Genomic DNA, 22,088 nt, shown 5'->3' on the forward strand with positions numbered 1-22,088 from the left:
TTCCCAAACAACACATTAAATATACTTTTTTGCCTCCTTTTTGCTTCTTAAATAGTGACTTGATCCTAATATAATGCCCTCAACAAACTTCATATGATCACCATGTATCTTGGACACATGGGTGGTCAATCCATGAGATTAGTACCATTGCCACGACCACAACTTTAAAACGTGATTTTCGTTTCTTTTGAATTTCACGATCATACATATAACTAACGCGTATGTATTTCGAAAGAAAAATACAAGATAAGAAGAAATAATCAAAAGTTGTATTTACAAATACATTGATTCAAATGATAAAAAGGGATAGCCACAAAATATTGGATGAAAATGCCCCTCACGTGCAGGCCATGTGTTGAGTGTTAATGGACACTCTTAAATGTCGTCAGTTTAGTGGACTAGTTTTGCAAGAAATACCCAACTTAAGGACTATTGGTAACAAAGAAAAAAAAACTCCTTGGACTCAATCTATCCGATTGGTCAAACGAAAGGGATCATTTCTGTATTTTGGTTTATTGGTCTTTATTTTATATACAAGATTGTAAAATATATATTTTAATAATATAAAAAAAATCAAATCTAGAATTCTATCAAATAATAGTCTGGTTTATAAATTGGCATGTTGCAAAACGTACCTACCCCTTCCATTCAATATATATACACGCATCCCAAACAGACCTCTGTGTGTCCTCAACTCTCAATTCTCAAGTTTCTCTTTCTCAATCTCATACTCCATTCTCCAATCCCTAGATACATTATTCTCTTCCGTGAGTCAACCATGGGAAGCGATTACAAGGCGATAAAGATCAATATAAAACAATCCTCCTTGGTACAACCCTCAAAAGCCACAGTGCCTTCTAATCAGAAGTTATGGACGTCTAATTTGGATTTGGTTGTTGGAAGAATCCATATTTTGACTGTCTACTTCTATCGCCCAAATGGCTGCTCCAATTTCTTCGATCCAGTCGTCATGAAGAAGGCGCTTGCGGATGTGCTTGTTTCCTTCTATCCCTTTGCTGGTCGATTAAGCAGAGATCAGAATGGTAGACCTGAAATTAATTGCAATGGTGAAGGCGTTTTGTTCGTCGAGGCAGAGTCGGATTCCACTTTGGATGACTTCGGTGAGTTCACGCCTTCTCCGGAGCTCCGTCTTCTTACACCCACAGTTGACTACTCCGGCGACATTTCTTCCTATCCGCTATTTTTTGCACAGGTATATTCTTCAATATGCTCCACTGTCTGCTTACGATCTCTGTTTTTCAAAAGAGTGATTTACATAAATAGTCCTTCAACATGCCTAGATCTTCAACTTAATAACCTATATTTAAAAATGTATGGTCCCTAATTTTACAATCTCATGCTCTAGGGTTCTTCGATTTTAAAGCACAATGCGTACATAAAATCGGATCTAAATGTTCGAATGTGATTAGATCTAACACCCCCAAATAGATCTTAGTTCAATCGGTGTCAACGAACAAAATTACAATGTTCTGATTTTTGTGTCCATGTTTAAACCCAGTGGATATTGATTTATTTGTATAAACCACATGATACGTGACGTAACAAAATCAAGATCATGTTGGTCAAACTAAATCTTTTCAGTTGACTTTTTTCTCATGAACTGAGTAACAAATGATCAACCATAATGTTTTTTAATTGTGTTTCAACATGTATTATTACCAATGTTCATTTTGCAAAATCTGAATATCATAAAGAAAATGACAACACATTGGTCAAGAATATATTCTAAAATTCTAGTTTCGTGTTTTACATGTATTCAATAAAGCAAGAAAAACACAATAAGGTGAAGAAATCAGATTGGTATCCCAATTCCCAACTATTCTCCACCACATAGAACGACAAAATAATCATTTCACATGTTTATATTTTTTTTAATGTCATGTGGGCCCATAATTTTTTATGCTAATAAAAAATATATTATATCTAACATTTATTAATTAAAATCGAAATCAGGTAACCCATTTCAAATGTGGAGGAGTTGGACTCGGTTGTGGTGTTTTTCATACTCTCGCCGATGGATTATCTTCGATCCATTTCATCAACACATGGTCTGACATGACACGTGGACTCTCAATCGCCGTTCCACCTTTCACTGACCGTACACTCCTCCGATCACGTGAGCCACCGACTCCCAGTTTCGACCACGTCGAATACCACCTCCCTCCGACCATGAAAACGACCGCCGGAAATTCAACCCGGAAAGCCTCCACCACCGTTCTAAAGCTCACCCTCGAGCAACTCAACGCCCTCAAAGCCGCCGCCAAGAACGACGGCGGAAACACCGCATACAGCACATACGAAATCCTCGCAGCCCATCTATGGCGGTGCGCGTGCAAGGCACGTGGACTCCCAAACGACCAGTTGACCAAATTGTACGTGGCGACAGATGGACGGTCAAGATTGAGCCCGCAACTCCCACCGGGATACCTTGGCAACGTTGTGTTCACCGCCACCCCAATGGCGGAATCCGGCGAGCTCACGACTCAACCTCTGTCAAGTTCAGCATCGTTGATCCGATCCACGTTGAGTAAAATGGATAACGAGTATTTAAGATCGGCGATTGATTACCTTGAAGTGCAACCGGATTTATCGGCTTTGATACGTGGACCGAGTTATTTTGCGAGCCCTAATCTGAACATAAATACGTGGACCCGGTTGCCGGTGCATGACGCGGATTTTGGGTGGGGGCGGCCGGTGTTTATGGGACCGGCGGTGATTTTGTATGAGGGGACGATTTATGTGTTGCCGAGCCCTAATAATGATCGGAGTATGTCGTTGGCTGTGTGTTTAGGTGCTGATGAACAGCCGTTGTTTGAGAAATTCCTGTACGAATTTTAAGAATTTTTTTTTTTTTTTTTAAATTAGTGTTTGTTACTATGTAATGAATTTCTTCGATGTTGTTTGGGTTTTCGTGTGACTGAGTATTGTTATGAAACCAATTGTTTAACCAAAAGGAAAATGGGGTTGTCTTTTTTTTTTTTTTTCATTTCAATTTAAGTTCATAGAATTCATAGCACAATTACCTCATGTGAAATATACAATGGAAACCTAATAATTGTTGTGTACGAGTTCGACATAAATTTATGGTTTAGGCTCCGTTTGATAGTTGTTGATTGAGAAAGTGCTGTCTGAATAATAAATTCTAACTGAATAAAAAACCATGTTATTTGACTGTACATCTGATTGAATATTGAATATGATGATCTATACAAAATGACCATTTTACATTTCTATTCTATACAATCATTTTAAATATTGGTTTTATTAATTTACCATTATACCCATATTATAATTTTAAGTTAATATTATATATATTCTTCAAAAACTTTCAAAATATGATATTTATTTAAATTATTGTTTTAAAAAATTTTAGTAAGCTAAAACCTGTATTAGTTATATAATTAAATCCTATTAACGATTTTACATACACATGAATGCATAGGTTGTACAAGAAACTTTTCCATGGATATAAAACGTATAAATTAAAATGAAAACAATTTCAGCAAAGCACAAAAAGATGGAAATTTCATTGAGGCATTTTGACAAACATTTATGCAACAATTTATCAACCTTAAGGATGGGTATCTAAAAAAGGAACACTTTTGGTTCATTTTGTTTTGTTTCTTCAAGTGATAGACGATTAAAGCATCAATCAAAGACTAGGAGAACCTTTTTTAAAAAAGTAGGAAAAAAAATGTAGAAAGAAAATCATAAGCTTTTCTTGCTTGATGGAGAAGACGAAGTCGAAGGAGAAGCTGCGAATTTGATGGGAGTGTGATCGATTTAGAGGAAGAAAAATGGTGTGGCTTTTGCAGAAAGCATACTTGATGAGAAGTGTAACACCCCAATTTTCATATATAGATTAAAAAAAACAAATAATCGTTCCAACATCTCCCAAGATCAATTAGGAACTTACTTACAGACTAAACTACAGCGAAAGCAAAATAAAATAAAATAAAGTCTTCAACCGAAGAGCTTCGGGTGTTACGTCTTTGCGGAAATCCTTTGTCGTCTTGTTGATCAATCTTTCTCCCTAGCCTTCTTACTGCCACTTGTTAAATACTTCCCTGGGTTGCGTACATTTAAAGTTTCTAAATGGGTAAGCCTAGGGCCTAGTGAGTTCGTGTTGCACATATATGTCCATCAATTTAAAAAACAAACAAATAACAGTTTTATCATATAGTTTCAATAAATCATACAACAAATATATCACCCGATGACATAATTTAGGGGAACGATTAATTATCCAGAGAAAGAACCAAAGATTCATTTCCCTTCTCCTTGAGACAACTAATCATCCATTCTACTCAAGTATTTTAAATATCCAAGGAAATGAGTATAAATCTCAATTCCCATCCCCGCCGATCACACACATCCGTCATGCTCACGGCGAGTAAACACCCACCCGTTCCGACTAAACATGTCACCAAAAAAAACACGCACCGTAGATAACAAATCCAAAATAACATTTTGTATGCAACCATACTTATGATAAAACATACTGTCAATAAATAAATAAAAACAACATAATTAACGCATGACAAACATTTATGTGCGAGCAACCACAGAACACGAGAAACTCACCTTGCAATCGATAAGTCATAACCGAAGCTTTGTTGCTAATCTGCACCCTACATTCCATGAACAAATTTTCTAAGGCAATCGTCCTAGAAAATATCCTACACGTCCGTTTCAATTCAAGTATCCACATGTCTCAATCGGTCAACCAAAATAATTTTACATTAACGTTCGCAATTGAACTATGCCTCTTTCTTTCCAACTAATTGATTTCATTTTTAATACTTAAAAATTAAAACAATTTAAATCTTAAAAATACAAGACAAACTTGTGTCTCTTTTTTTTATAAATAAAAGAAAATACATAGAACTAGCAAGTAATTAAAACTTTATACCTCATTTATGTAATTTTTATTAAAATGCAATGGTTTTAAATGTAAAAAAATAAATATTAACACGTCATTAAACTATAAGGACCTTTTCCATAAATTCATATTCCAGTTTAAATGAAAAGGAAGAAACGTACATTTTCCCAAAAATGGAAGTTAACACTTTATCAAACGTATAAGGACTGATTCTGTAAATTGAAATTTCATTAAAACAAGTGTTACAAGTCTCGATATTTGACACGTCGAATGACCCACCCAAATAAAATTAAACCCATAAACACCCTTTCTTCTTAACCCGAAATTTTAACTCATTTCCACTATTTTTAATCTGTAAAAACTTTTAAATTTCCTCCAAATTGTTTCAAATAATTATATAAAAATCAAAATACTTCTCTTCATTCTTTTCTTCAAGTTATCCATATTCATTTACCAAAATTGTACTCTAAATAAGATGGAGTCAAACATTTGTTTCAAACAAAATTTATTCCTTTAAATTCTCATGAAACTGTGACTTATTGGCTTGAATCGAGACATTGGATTGAACAAGACACAAAATGCTTACATATAAACCTATTTTAACAACTATAACGAGTTGAAACTAAAGAATCTTACCTTAATTTTGAGCACCACTTCCGAAAATACTTTACGAACTTCAAACCCTGATTTCTACTTCGTTTCTCCAACCTTTCTTGCAATTTTGGTGGGGTTTCTAGTCGATTTTTTGAGCTCTTTATAATGCCTAAGGCCTTAGAAGTTATAAACCCTTCAAATGCTCGAATTTATTTCCACAATGAAGGTGACGGGTTTGGACATTAAACCTCATAACTCTCTACTAATTAACTCATTAATCCTTGAACTAATCATTTTATTATAATGATATAATCTAATTACATATATATATATATATATATATATATATATATATATATATATATATATATATATATATATATATATATATATATTAGCTTTGAGTTATCACAAGAAGAGGCAGAAAGATGAGCGGTAGAACAAGGGCACAATTGGAAGAAGTTGTTCCCTTTCTCAATCAGCCAATTCAAGATTTCTTACAGAGTCAAACGTTGCTTTCCGAGACAGACACCCAAAATTGGTTTACCAAACACTTTTAGCTGACCGAGTCAGCCAAAAATGTCTGACCCGACTCGGTCAGATGCAAATCAAACACAACCTTAGTTCTTTTTTAAACAGTTCAAATACTTATATATATATATATATATATATATATATATATATATATATATATATATATATATATATATATATATGGAAAAGTTCAATAGAGAACCATAATTATTGGTTCTTCAAGGAACCAAATCTTTTTTTCAATTTCTAGAGCTTATTCTTTATCGAAAAAATAAATCTAAAAAAATCTAAATTCATATATTAATATTGTGAATGTGAAAAATATTTTCTGGATTCACCGTGTGAATCCGGATTCACGTTGTGAATTTTCAAAGATTCACATTGTGCATTTGATGTAAAAAAAAATCAAACTTTATACCATTGGAAAAAGAATAAAAAGTTATGAATTTTTGTATTTTTTTTTCTTTTTGTGATAAAAAGTAAGTTCTAAAAGTTGAAAAAAAGATTGGTTCTTTGGTTAATTATGGTTCTCTATTGAACTTCACCCTATATATATATATATATATATATATATATATATATATATATATATATATATATATATATATATATATATATATATATATGGTTCTCAAGTGTAACACAGTTCCTCCCCTAACCAACTCTTAACATATTTTTTTAAGATTTGTCGCAGTATATAACAATTATTATAATTTTAAAATTCAAATCATCATTTTGTTTGGAACGTTCGTTATCTTCTAATATTTCATAGTTGTAAGGAAAAAAATAAAAATACAATATAAAAGTATGATAGTTTTTTGTAAATATAATAATAAAAATTTCAAATAAATAATTTTTAATTAGTAAAAACTAATAATTGATTAAAAGAACGTAAAACTAAATAATAGATTATACTATATTAAAAAATTATTGTGATTTGAAATAGTAATAATAATAATAACAATAATGATGATGATGATGATAATAAAGGAAATAAAAACTATTCAAATAAATTATTTATAAATTAATTAAAAATACCTATAGTTTAAAATAGTTTTAAATCAAAAACTTAATTTGATTTGATTCAAACACCACATTTTATATCTTGTATACTTAAAATTATTATTATATTAGTTACAACTTAGTATAAAATTTATTATTTCAATGATAAATTTTTATAATATTGTTTTTATAACGTATAATTTTTAATATTTATATTACATTACTGGGCGCAAATTGAGAGTTTAAAACTCCCACTAGAACTCAATAGTTTTTTTATTTTAAATGTAATTATGATTTCAAATATAATGTAATTTGTCTTTATATTTTCCACTACATTCAAAAGTTTTTTAAACTTATGGTTATTAATGTGCAATGTTTTTTTACTTTCCATTTATTTATTATACACATTGTAGCTAAATTAGATAAGTAAGAATTGATTAAAAAACATATGTTTGAAAAGATTTGTGATTCAAAATTAAATAGTTGATAAAAAAAAAATAAGTTTTGTGGCATTATTGGTCAATTAAACACAAATTTTTTATAACAATATTTCTACATATCAAATTTATGTTGATTTCTAAATATTATTTTCAATGATTTATATGTGTTTAGTAAGTTTTGTTTGATATAAATGTTATAATGTTGTAGTATTTTTATTTTATTAAAAGGTATAATGTTTTTCATACTATTTGTTATTTGTTTTATATACAAATCGGCATACGTTTTATATATAATTTCCACAACTTAAAATGTTGTATAAAATCATCAAAAGTTGTAGTATTTTTTTTTCATACTACTTTGTTTTTTAATATATAGAAATCAATATATGTTTGATATATAATTTACACAACATAAAACGGACTATAAAATCCAGAATTAATAGTGAAAATAACTAATGATATAAATTTATTAAAATTAATATGTAAATTTAGAGTTTGTTTTGCTATTGACATTGGTTTTATATGTATAAATATTAAATCATAATTTGTTAAATGTTATTATTTTAATTAAATAAATATATTCACGAGTAACGCGCAAGAATTCGATTAGTTAGGTAAATAAAGTTTGAAAGAAATGATAGCCTCTAGATTTGAAGGTATAAATGTAAGTTTTAAGTTAATAATATAAATGTGAATATGTATTTTTTATGTATTAACTAGTGAATTTATTATATTAAGTTGTGAATTTTGTATTCTAAACTGTGAATTATTGTATTAAGTTGTAAATTAAATGTATTAAGCTGTAACTTTTTTTTATAAATTTTGTGTTAAAATATGAGTGATTTATGTATGAATGTTTGTATTAATACTTTTATGAATATATTTATATTTTGTATTGTATAAATATGCAAGGATGAATTAGTTTTTATAATTATTTTGCTTTAAACTTTGTATTAATGAATTAATTGGTTTATTAAATTGTGAATATAATACTTAAGCGGTGAATCCATGATTATATATATATATATATATATATATATATATATATATATATATATATATATATATATATATATATAAGTAAAGGTTCAAATAAGAATCACTAAAGATTAAGAACCATACAATATTACCAAACTACTCATTCGGTGCATAAGTGGCTGTAGTAATAGAGAAAGACTAAGGGTATTACAATAAATTTAAACATAGTCGATTAAACAAACTTTCTTTTAGAATCCCCTTCCTCCTCAAATGGCACACACATTTACTTTTTTTCTTTCCTGCTGCTTTCTCTTGTTTGCACAAAATCAATGGTGTCTTCACATTGTACTAGCTAGGGCTTGATTATAACCAGAGATATGCCATGGAAATCGATGGCAAAACGAACCTTCTTCTTCTATTTGGATTTTATATTCTTCTCTCTTTGATTGCTCCATCTAATGCATCGCTTCAGCATGACATCAACCATATCCCTCGGCTGTTATCATAAACAAAGAAGCTAAAACTTCAAGCCCTAATTGATCACCTAGGGCTCTGAAACGCAACAAAAACAATCATCGTTGACGAACAGAGGAGTCTCAAGAGGAGAATTCACTGTGTTTCCATTGGAGCTGATGTCATTCACGATCCTATTCTCCTATTTGTAGATGAGCCGACGTCCGGCCTCGACTCTACTGGTGCTGACAACCCCTAACTCTAACAGAATCAAACTCCAGCGTTGTTGATGTATCGGTCTGCCAAATCTGGAAACATCCTTTAGTCAAACTTATGGATCACTTGGATCTGGTAAGGATCTTCTACCGGCGATGATGCCATCGATCTCCCCGCTCATCTCGTCAATTTGTAGAAACAAACCCTATCTCGATTTCCAATAAATCGACGCCCTTCAACTCCTAAGTATTTTCTAATAACAATTTTCAGGTATGATTTTGTGTTTTCTCCATTTTTATTGTTTATACTAGTTGTAAAATCGTGTGATTTACTCTTTGATGATTCTCTGGTATTTTTTGGAGGATTATGATGATTTTCAAGTATTTTAAGTTCGAATCCCGGATTAGGGGTTGGGTAGACGTCACAAGCATGTGCTTTTCCTTTTTTAATTATAAAAGAAGTAAATATTGATGCATATTGCCTTTGTTGCGAATGAATTCATATTACTTTATTAATTATTAATTATCGCTTGCGTGATTGGTTGGATATAGCATGTTGTGTAGCTTACTAGCTACCTATATTTGTCGGACTTGGTTAATCAGACACAATGTTTGACTGGAACAGATGTTGTATCCAAATTAGATAAAAACTCAAAGATTATATTAGCTTGCTGTTCGGGAGGTATAATGAAATCTAGCAGCGAATGTTATCCAATGTTATGGTGTTATTCAAGTAATGCAGTTGACTAGATCCTCCTTACGATCTACAATATCAAGAGTGAGTTTATATCTTTTAATACTTATTCATTTGAAGTTTACAAAAGTGAATGATGTTGTAAATAAATTTCTTTTCTACAGTTGGAGGGGACAAATTGTGTGGTTTCTATATTGACGGCTATAGTAGAACAAAAAATAACCCTTATTGATCAATGTGAATCTTTATTCACTTGTGCATCTTCTCTATAGGTAAATATTTACATTTTAAATTGTAAAAAAAGTTTAATAAAACTACAAAGGAACAACATTCACATATTAATATTAGCCCCATCACTTTTTACATACTCTAGTTAAAATTAGCTAAAAGTTGATTATTGTATAACATTTCTTTCATCTCATGTTTCAGAAACAAACATATTCATAGAAAATTCATAGCTTAATACAGTTAATTCACAGCTTAATACGGTCAGTTTACAGATTTATAGCTTTAATTCACATGTTAATACAGTCAATTTATAGTTTAGTACACAAAGTTCACAAGTAAATATAATCAATTCACACTTTAATAAACAAAATTTATACATTTATAACTATATTCTCAACTTGAAACTTACAACTATACATTTAGATCTGAAACGTAGTGTTTGTTCAAAGTTTATTTACACAATATCCGTAATTTAAATTTTACATACTTTATTCAAAATTAGAGAAAATCATATTTTTGTATAATGCTTCTTTCATTTAATATTTCAAAAGCAAACATAAAATTCACAAAAAAAAAAAAAAAAACCCTTAATAAAGTTAATTCACAATTTAATACAATTAATTCGCATCTTAATACAGTACATTCACATCATAACCTTTGTGTTTTTATAGTATCCTAAGAGGCGTGATTTTTATAAATTTTAAATTGTGAATGCATGATTTTTTATATATAGATTATTATGATTTTTATAAGTTTTAAGTTGTGAATAAAATATATTTTGTTCAAATTTAAGTGCTTGAATTAAGAACATTAATTTTAAATTGTGAATGTGATAAATACATCAATATTTTTGAAGTTTTATATTTTTCTTAAGTTAGTATTTTCTCAAACAATGTTAATTTAGGGTTTTTAAATTATGAATTGTAATATTTTAATGCTTCATTTATTGTTTAGTTATGTTAATGTTAGTTTTAACTTTTATTAAAAAAATGTATTTTTTTAAATGTGAATACATGATTTTTTAAAAGTTTTAAGCCATGAATACATGATTTTTTTATATGTTTGAAGCTGTGAGTACATGATTTTTATACATATCTGGTTGTTTCAATAAAATACATATGTTTTGAGTTATAAATGCATGAGTTATATATATATATATATATATATATATATATATATATATATATATATATATATATATATATATATATATTGTAAGTATTAAGCTGTGAAGACATGATCTTTTACACAAATCTGAATGTTTCAATGAAAAATATAAGTTTTAAGCTGTTAACGTATGGTTTATTATGATTTATATAATTTTGAATTAAGTATGTAAATTTTAAATTGTGAATATTTTTGTAAATAAACTTTGAAATAAACACTAGCCTATAAATCTGAAATTGTAAATATAAGTTTTAAGTTAAGAATATGGCTTTAAATTATTTGGATTCATCTACAACTTATTTTTATGTGTATTTTTAATGTCTGGACTTGTAAGCATCAAATTCATGATTTATAAATGTATGCATGTTTAGGAAAATAGAAAAAAAAAACATGAAAAATATAAAAAACCGGTTGACCCATTGGTCAAACTGGAACCGATCACCATACCGGTTCGACTAAAAAACCGGTTTTTAAAACATTGCCTAAAATGCTCTATTAAACTGTGAATTTGTTTGGTGCACACAAGATATTTGATGAAATGCTTCAATAAAATCTATTATGTTTTTAAGTTGTAAATATCGTGAATGAGAGACCTAAATTACTTTATTAAATTATGAATTAAAGTCATGAAATGTAAGTTTTAACTTGAGAATATGATTGTGAAGTATAATTTTTTCGTATTAAAATTTGAAGTTATTATATTAAGCTGTGAATTTTTTTTATTAAACAATGATTTTATTGTATTAAGTTGTAAATTAATTGTATTAAATTGTGAATTGACTGTATTAAGTTGTCAATTGACTATATTAAGCTGTGAATTAACTGTATTAAGCTGTGAATTAATTGTATTAAGCTATGAATTTTTTTATAATTTATTGTAGCCTTCTAAAATTTAAGATAAAAGTATCATTATATACAAATCTCATTTAATCTAATTTTTAATAAAGCATTTAAAATTTAAGTTAGTGAAAATTTTTGTAAATAAACCTAATAAGAAGCATTAGCCTATAGATCTAAAAGTATATATATATATATATATATATATATATATATATATATATATATATATATATATATATATATATATATATATATATATATATATATATATATATATATATATATATATAAAAGTTTTAAGTTGAGAATATAGTTATAAATATATAATTTTTATGCATTAAACTATTAATTTTTTTATACTAAGTTGTGAATTTTATGCACTAAACTGTTAATTGATTTTATTAAGTTATAAAATTTTAATGAATTATGTGTAAAATATGATTGATTCATGTATGAATGTTTGTTTTATTTTGTTTGTGAAGATATTTATTTTTTTGTTGTGTAAATAAGGAAAACTGTATTAGTTTTTATAATTATTTTGCATTAAATTCAAGATGAGTGAATTAGTAGGTTTTATTAGACTATGGCTATAGTATTTAAGTTGTTAATGCATAACTTTATTTACAGACCTGATTTGGAAGAAATGATGGTTACGGTGTTGCCAGAGGTGTTTGATGTCAACATGTGGTGGTGGTGGTAAAGTTTGCGTTTTCCACTTCTTTGAATTAGTTAATTATTGTAAAATAGTTTGTATTAAGTTGTGAAGTTTTTGCAATAAACTGTAAATGGACTGTATAAAGTTGTATTTTATATCAGTTTCGTGTTAAAATATAAGAACATATATGAATGAAAATATTAGACTATAAAAATTACATTTTGCCCTTTTTGTACCGAATTGACAAAAAAAGGAATTTTAACATGTTTTATAAGAGTATCATATATATATATATATATATATATATATATATATATATATATATATATATATATATATATATATATATATATATTGGTTCAAATGAGAACCACAAAAGATTAAACCATTTTAAACCATGGAACCAAGGAACCATTGTAGATGGTTGGATCAAAAAAATAAAAGGGCAAGATTTAGGTTGTAAAGTGTAAATAAAAACATAGTTGTAGCTGATTGTAAAAGTACATGGAACTTCAGGGGTAATTTCATTAAACTGAAACATTTTAACGTTTACGCGTTTAACACTGTTAGTCTCAATTGCATCGACTCAATCAAATTGACTTTACCCTCATTGAAAGTGATCATTTACTTCACCGGTGAAAAATGGATTTCAACGCATCGCCAATCAATTCAGACGATATCAACCGTGAATCTTTCTAGAAAGTTCAAAAAATGAATATAGAACGTATATTCGACTATTATTCACTCATACTCCGATTATCTCATTTAATGATTCCAAATCAAAATGTCCGATTTCTAAAATTTCAAAACCAAAAATGTAAATTATTTTTTACAGTATATATTCGATCAATCTAAGAACAACGTTTTATTTATGAAATCGTTTTTACACTTTTAAACAAAATAGAAACCCTCAGATGATCAACTTTTGTGAATTTCTATAAAAATCGAAAAGCTAATGAGTTAAATTTCTTAAAATCATTTAGGAAATCATCAATATCTAAGTTATTTGCTAAAATTTGTGAATCGAAATCATTTATAAGTTTATTCATTAAATCGAAAACCTAATTTCATATTCTAAATCACTGTTGTAGATCATAGAATCGCAAAATCACATTGAGAATCTGTGATTGATATGTTTAATACATTATGATTGTTATATTTAACAAATTATGATAGTTTTCTTAATATTTATATTTAGATGCATGAGTTAATCATTAATTTGGAAATTATATGTATAAATCATAACTTTCATATCATGAAAACACATGTTTAACTTAATTTTTTAAACAGGAAATGAAGAAAAGAAAAATCGAAAAAAAGGATAATAAGAAAAGAGTGAAAATGACAAGAAATGTTAAAGATGTTCAACCTACAACTACAAGTGAAGATATGCAAGACATAAAAAAACAAGTTAGAACATCCACATTGAAATTATCTAGTAATATACTACAAACCTATTTAAATGCAAACTCACATGGTGAATCTTTGATTGGATAATAGCCACACAAATTCACATTGTGAATTTGCTTAAAGTGGGTTTGTAAAGCTTCTTATCACTCTCACTGGATACACTATGCACACAAACACATTCTAAGTTTCACCATGTGTTTCATTTATAAAATTATGTTGGTGATATCATAATTCCTTGAAATGCAAAAAAGCAAATTCACATGGTGAACCTTAACTGAATTTAGAATGAGACACAAATTAACATGATGGATCTTTGATGTGGATAATAGCCGCATAAATTCACATTGTGAATTTGCTTAAAGTGGTTTTGCAAAGCTTCTTATCACTCTCACTTGATACACTATGCACACAAACACATGTTAAGTTTCACCATGTGTTTCATTTATAAAATTTGGTTGGTGATATCATAATGCCTTGATATGCAAAAAAGCAACTTCACATGGTGAACCTTAACTGAATTTGGAATGAGACACAAATTCACATGGTGAATCTTTGATATGGATAATAGCCACATAGATTCACATTGTGAATTTGCTCAAATCACTCTAATTTGATTGACGGAAAATGCAAATTCACTTGGTGAACCTTAACTGAATTTGGAATGACGTGAAAATTCACATTGTGTAGTTGAAGGTTCAAGAAAGTATACAAAAAAAACATAAAAAAGAACTCCAAGGAATGCATAACCGTATATACTCAGAGGTGATATAGTCACCCGAACAGGCGATCCTACTCTAAAACCACAACCAAATATGGAACAGGTAAGAGAGATTAGATCAAGAGTCCTCAGTCTATCCTACATGACTATATACAATCCCTAGGGCATCCCTCTACTAGCAGATAATCAATACTAATGGGCCGGCATTAGTGCTTTTGACCCACAGGTACAGTGAAGCGAAACTTGCCTCGATGTGGGTGCAGAAAACCATTATAGAAATGAAGGACTCTACCAGCTTCAACTCACTTCCATTCACCTATAGGAAGATACTTTAGTCAATACCCGATCACAGATCATACCCACATGAAACAACGACCACTTCTCATGGCTCCTGAGCTTTCTGTAGTACGTTCCCATGCTACCTTTCACACCTACCCATATTTGTCTCAAGGATCATCACAACACCCTAACAATACACATAAGCACAGGTGAGCACTCAATCCTCACTCTAGAGGAAGGCTAAACATCTCACACTGGCCGACTGACCCCACACGACTCATCAATGAAACTTCCACCAACCCTGCAGCACTCGTGTATGCTACTCATACATATCGTTGGACCCTATAGACATTCAAATATCTGATCCTACCCTCAGTCCATCATCAAACAAGAACAGGAAATAAGGTCAAACCAAACATTCCCATACTATAAAATCTTAATTATGTACACCTATGATGCATACACTAAGCAACTACGGTAATGATGTCAAATTCATGTAACTAAAACCCTAGGCTAGCAGACATCATATAATCAGGCAACTCTATCATGCAATTCCTGAAGATCTCTAGCCTATCACTAGCATGTTGTTATAGCATAACATAATATAATCTCAAATAACTGTGTGGTAATTTAGGGTCTACTTACTTGCTTTGGCTGATCGTAGACATCTCATCCTCATTGATTATTTTGAAAACCCTATGAAAATTGTTTAAAAAAAATCTTTTTCCTTAGTTTAAGACTGGATTCACACGAGTGTTCCTCCAATTCACTCAAAACAAGGATCTGATACCAACTTTTAACGTCCCAAAAATTTCAAAGAATTTTAAACTTTTCAAAACGATCCTTTTACTAATAAAATGTTTACAAAAATAATGTTCTCAAACATTAATTGAAAATCAGAGTTTCCCAAGATCTAATCTGCGATAAAACCAAGGATGTGTATGGTCATGCATTCGCCTTGCCACTCCGATCATCTGAAAAACCTGAAACCATAAACAAAACTGTAAGCACAAAGCTTAGTGAGTTTCCCCAAAGTACCACCACGTAAAACAAGCATAAACACAGACACTCATGCCTGGCCCAATCAGACTCGGGCTGGAATACCAGGCATGTACACAACGGGTCCAATCATCCTCGAGATGGAATACCCTCATATCATAAGCATATTGGCCCAATCAGCCTCGAGTTGGATTACTAATATGTCGGGTCGAATCAACCATCGGGTTAGGAATACCCAGGGTTTGTTGGCCTACTGCCTCAACCCTACCGCTCCTCAAGAGCCTCCGTGGGTATGGCTTACCACCGGTCCGCGCCATGTATCTTGGCCTACTGCACAAATCAGGACGACCTCAACCCAACCAAATACAATATGTCGACATATAAACAATCATGATCAAGTAGGCACATAATACAGGCAAACAACAATCATACAACTCACTACTGCCTACTAATCCTCTCACAACATACAATCCTGCTACCAGCTAACCCCCATAGAATATGTAACTATAAGTAACTAGAGGTGAGGTAGCCACCAGAACAGATAGTCCTACTCTAGAGCCACAGCCAAATAAGGAACAGGCAAGAGAGTCTAGACCAAGAGTTCTTAGGCTATCCTACATAACCACTAACAGTCCCTAAAGGAACTCCATAGATGATAACCAACAAGCACAGATACCATACAATTCTATAGGTTATTACCACAAAGCAAAATACTCATTATCGGGAGACATATCTAACTGATCACTACAACATATCAACATACTCAATACCAGAACAAAGATCTAGCAGATCACCACAGCATAACAACATACTCAATACCATAACACAGATCTAATAGATCACTACAGCATAAGAACATACTAAATATCAACAATATAAGGAATGCATAACCGGATATACTCATAGGTGAGATAGGCACCTGGACGGGCGATCCCACTCTAAAACCACAACCAAACAAGGAACAGGTAAGAGAGCATAGATCAAGAGTCCCCATTCTATCCTACATGACTGTATACAGTCCCTAGGGCATCCCTCTACTAGCAGATTGTCAATACTAATGGGTCGGCATTGGTGCCCTTGACCCATGGGTACAGTGAGGCGAAACTTACCTTGATGTGCGTGCATATAACCACTATAGAAATGAAGGACTCTACCAGCTTCAACTCACTTCCAATCACCTACATGAAGATACTTGAGTCAATACCCGATCACAGATCATAGCCACATGCAACAGTGACCACTTCTCATGAAATGACGATTAGGGTTTCACATGAAATGACGATTAGGGTTAAGTAAGAACACTTAACCCAATAAGCACTTAATAACTCAAGGGTATGATTGGTTAAGGTTTGATTTAGTCATTTTCAGTTGAAATAATAGTCTAGTCAACAGCCTAAATACGCACCCGATTATTGCCCAAAAAAAGCTCCTCGGTTTTAGGGTTTTTACATAAAAAGATAACTAAGGTTAGTGTTCCTCACTTAACCCGTTAAGGACTTAATTCATTAAGTCTAATATTGCATCGAGTTAATTGTAGGGAATCATTAAGTTATTATTTTAGGTCCAATTAATAGTTTTAACGTGGGTCCCGACCAACTCCTAAAGTTAAATGATTAACTAATTAAATAAATGTATATTTAATAAATTAGGCACCACCCATTGCCATCTTGGGCAGTAGTGGTCGGCGGTGGTCCATGGCGGCAGGAGGCGGCAGCCACCCGCACACGGCAGCGGTTTAAGTAATAGATCCGATAATCCAACACACATAAAATGTATTACAACACACGCACACGCTAGCACCAAAAGAATAAGAAAAGGCCCAACACAACCACCAAAAATGGTGGCCGGCGGTGGCAGCCACCACCTCATGGTGGTGGTGCTGGTTTTCTTTGGTTTTCCGACTAAACAAAGGCTATACAACATCAAACCAAAAAAATACGTTCACACACCATAACTCACACACATAGCCACCACCACACGGTGGCTAGTGGTGGCAGAAAAGCGAACAATGGCAACAACCACCATGTTTGGCGGCCATGGTGGTTCTTTTCGACTTCCCGCCGACCAAAGCACACACAAACGCCAACATATTTTGCAATACGCATCCATACACGAGCATAAACGACCAACCCCGATTGTACTTCAGTCTTGTAGGAGGAGGACAGTGGTGAAGGGACGACGAAGGAATGGCAATACAAACAGCGACGACAACGAGCAGCGGCAGCTAGGCCGCCTTCATCGCAACAAGGAATGTTGGTGGTCACTTGGTGGTTCTAAGAAGCATCCAAAGGTCATCAGCTTGTTTCTTCCGATCACCAAACTAATGTGACGTTGTTCGTGGTTCTCATCGGTCCTTGATACCGTCGGCATCGGTTGCAGCTTAGCTTGGTGGTTTCCAACCTCAATAATGGAGGTGGCGGAGGATGGAGGTTGGGGGTATAAGGGTGGCGACTAAAGTATAAGATTAGGGTGAGGGTTTTTAGGGGCAACCATTTAAATTATGAGGTACAAGGGAGGGGTGACAGGTTTTAGCCCCATCTCCTCCAATTCAAACTTTTCCCCTTTTAATAATTTAAGTCCCCCCATCCCCTTTTCTTTTCAAATGAAACCTATTAATTACCAAACAACCACTAGCTTCTAGATTTCGTTACAATCCAAGTCTAAAAGTTACAATATACATCCCAATCTCTGGAAATTATATCATTTAGCTCCTTATGGCTAACACTGTTAAATTATTATGGATTTAGGGCTAAAATAATACACACACACACACACACACACACATATATATATATATATAACATACATCTCGGGGTTCTATGGATTATTATTTATTTATTTATTTATTTATTTATTATTATTATTATTATTATTATTATTATTATTATTATTAATAATTTATTTTTAACCGAATGTTACAATTCTCCCCTACTTAAAATAGATTTCATCCTCAAAATCAGTTCTCGCTTCTACTTCAAGATGCACTTCCCCACAACAACCAAGATGAATGAAAATCCATGGAATTAGTCGGTCTCCGAGCATCTCGACCAGATACCAACACTCTAATCTTGCACTAAAAGGACATCACCACAATTAACTGCTCTCATATTGAACAAGACCACACTCGTAGCCTACTTCGACAGTCCAGCTGAGCTACGCACTATCAGCATTAGGGCTCATCCCCGATTAGACAATAGCAGACAAGCAAACCATCAACTTGAGCTCCTAACACCCTAGGGTCTAAGCACAAGCACACTCTATAGATGCCATCACCACCAAGACTAATATGAATCGAAGGGGAAGTCCAACAGCTGACGATGGTCTTGTTGTGAAACCGAAGGACTTAGCAGAAGTCTGAAACTCGGAGAAATTTGGTTGAAACCAAATCTTGGCACAAAGCCTTCTTGTTGCAAGGTTCCACTCTCCCCCACTTGAAATATGATAGAATCCGAGAGCTAAGTATTTCTTCGATACTCAGACTAACTCAGACTTTATTACTTGATCCCAACCACTGATACCCAGATGCATAGGGGATTCTAAAGCCACACAACATTCACAACTTCCAATACACATACGATCACGGACAAAGAAAATTAATCCACACTTAAAAAGAGATAAATTGAAACAAAGCTAGATAAGATAATTCCATTTAACTGGTCATCCAAAATTACAACTGAACCTTGAAACACAAACATAACTACAGATAATTACCAATACTACCACAACCGCTAACTAGAAGAACTGTCAACTCAAATATCGGTCCTCAGGACCCTGATAGTCCCCAGCTGACCATCGAGTAACAGTCAAGCTAAAGGTGTAGGATCCATCACCTCACTGAGAAGCGGGCAATGAGTCCTAACATTGCCTTCCTGACCGCAATGAAAACAAACTCGCACACTCTCCCTGAAATCTCTTCCAAAATGACCCTTCTTGCCACACCGGCGACATGTAACAGATTTGCACCTCCCTCCAACTGGTCCTGAATTCCGGATGGTGGACTTAAATCGCTTTGTTGCAGGTTGTGACTGATCCGGATCCTGACACTGCTCCCTCACCTGGGTCTCTATCTCAATCTCTCGCCTCCTTGCAGCTACCTGTAACTCTAGTAAAGTATCACACTGCTGAGTAGCAACAAACTGTCTGATGTCAGTCTTGAGCATGCTCAGATAAAGAGTCATCTGATCCTACTCGGACGCAAACTCCCGAAAAAACATTGCCCTCTCAGTGAACATGCGGGTGATCTTCGTCACCAATTCAGTACCCTGTCTCATCTCCAAAACCTCTTATGCCAACCACTCGCTCTTGACCCGTGGATTGTAATGAGCGCGGAACATCTCCTTGAACTGCTCCTAAATAACCGTAACTCTCTGATCATCCGAATACGACCCAGTCATCAACCCCCACCAGTCCTTTGCCCCTGGCCTTAGGAAGTTCACGGAACATCTGACCTTCTGGTTAACAACACATGAGCACATGAAGAAACGTCCCTCCACGTCAAAAATCCACCTCATGCTATGATCGGATCCTAGGTCCCCTCAAAAGTCAGGGGCTTCGTGATATCGAAGTCCCATTACTAGAAAGCCCGATTGGCTCCTCCCCCACCACTGTTACATCTGATGTACCTGTTGCGACAACTGTCTCAACAAGGGCTACATATCTGTCATATAAATACTCCAACATGATGGTCTTAGTAGACCGAGACATATTCAGAATCTAAACCCAGACAATCTCGACCACCCCCTCGCGGATGATCTCCCTGACACGATCCTCTGTCAATGCTGGCTTATCCTGGCTGATTGTCTCGAGTACTATCGGGGCACCCAGACTGCCCTGTCCTGATCCTTATCCGGATCCAGTCACAAAACGCCTCGTAACCACCATACTAAAAATACACCAGGAAGATATCAGATAATCCACATAAATAACAGGGAAGTAACTCCCGACTAAACCATAAGGGTTGTGACTTCCTTGCAATGTGTATAGGTCATGTGCTTTCGGTAGTACGTGCCCATGCTACCTTCCATACCTACCCATATTTGTCTCAATGATCATCACAACACCCTAACAATACACAAAAACATAGGCGAGCACTCAATCCTCACTCTAGAGGAAGGCTAAACATCTCACACTGGCCGACTGACCCCACACGACTCATCCATGAAACTTCCATCAATACTGCAAAACTCGTGTATGTTGGTTATACACAACGTTAGACCCTATAGACATTCGAATATCTGATCCTACCCTAAGCCCTTCATCAAACAAGAACAAGAAATAAGGTCAAACCAAACATTCTCATGCTATAAGATCTTATTTATGTACAACTATGATGCATACACTAAGCAACTACAGTAAAGCTGTCAATTTCATGTAACGAAAACCCTAGGCTAGCAGGCATCATATAATCAGGCAACTCTATCATGCAATTCTTGAAGATCCCTAGCCTATCACTGACATGTTGTTCTAACATAACATAATATAATCTCAAATAACCATGTGGTAATTTGGGGTCTACTTACTGGTTCGGCTGATCGTACACATCTCATCCTCCTTGATTACTTTGAAAACCATTTGAAAATCGTTTAAAAAAGAGCTTTTTCCTTAGTTTGAGACTGGATTCACACAAGTGTTCCTCCAATTCACTCAAATGAAGCCCATTAATTACCAAACAGCCACTAGCTTCTAGATTTCATTACAATCCAAGTTTAAAAGTTACAATATATATCCCAATCTCCGTAAGTTATAACATTTAGCTCCTTATGGCTAACACTATTAAATTATTATGGATTTAGGGCTAAAATAAAAAAAATATGAAATACATCTCGGGGTTTATGGATTATTATTTATTTATTCATTATTAATTTATTTTTAACGGAATGTTACATTAGGGTGTTGTGAATCTATTATTTGAATTTTAGTTTTTCTCGAGGTAGGATTAGAACATTGCAGGATGGGTTGTGAGACTGCAGAAGTACCACA

At 32.8% G+C, this 22,088-nt stretch overlaps 1 protein-coding gene across 1 annotated transcript; it reads left to right on the forward strand.

The window, feature by feature from the left end:
* The first annotated feature begins 669 nt into the window (after positions 1–669).
* LOC145008539 (shikimate O-hydroxycinnamoyltransferase-like) lies at positions 670–3,001 on the forward strand. Its single transcript, XM_078967134.1, has 2 exons — positions 670–1,213; positions 1,975–3,001. The coding sequence occupies exons 1-2, from the start codon at positions 779–781 to the stop codon at positions 2,857–2,859; spliced, it is 1,320 nt and encodes a 439-aa protein (XP_078823260.1). The 5' UTR covers positions 670–778; the 3' UTR covers positions 2,860–3,001.
* Positions 3,002–22,088: the final 19,087 nt, after the last annotated feature.

This window comes from Lactuca saligna, chromosome 8 (assembly GCF_052625555.1).
Source record: "Lactuca saligna cultivar CGN05327 chromosome 8, ASM5262555v1, whole genome shotgun sequence".
In the NCBI taxonomy this organism is placed as follows: Eukaryota; Viridiplantae; Streptophyta; class Magnoliopsida; order Asterales; family Asteraceae; genus Lactuca; species Lactuca saligna.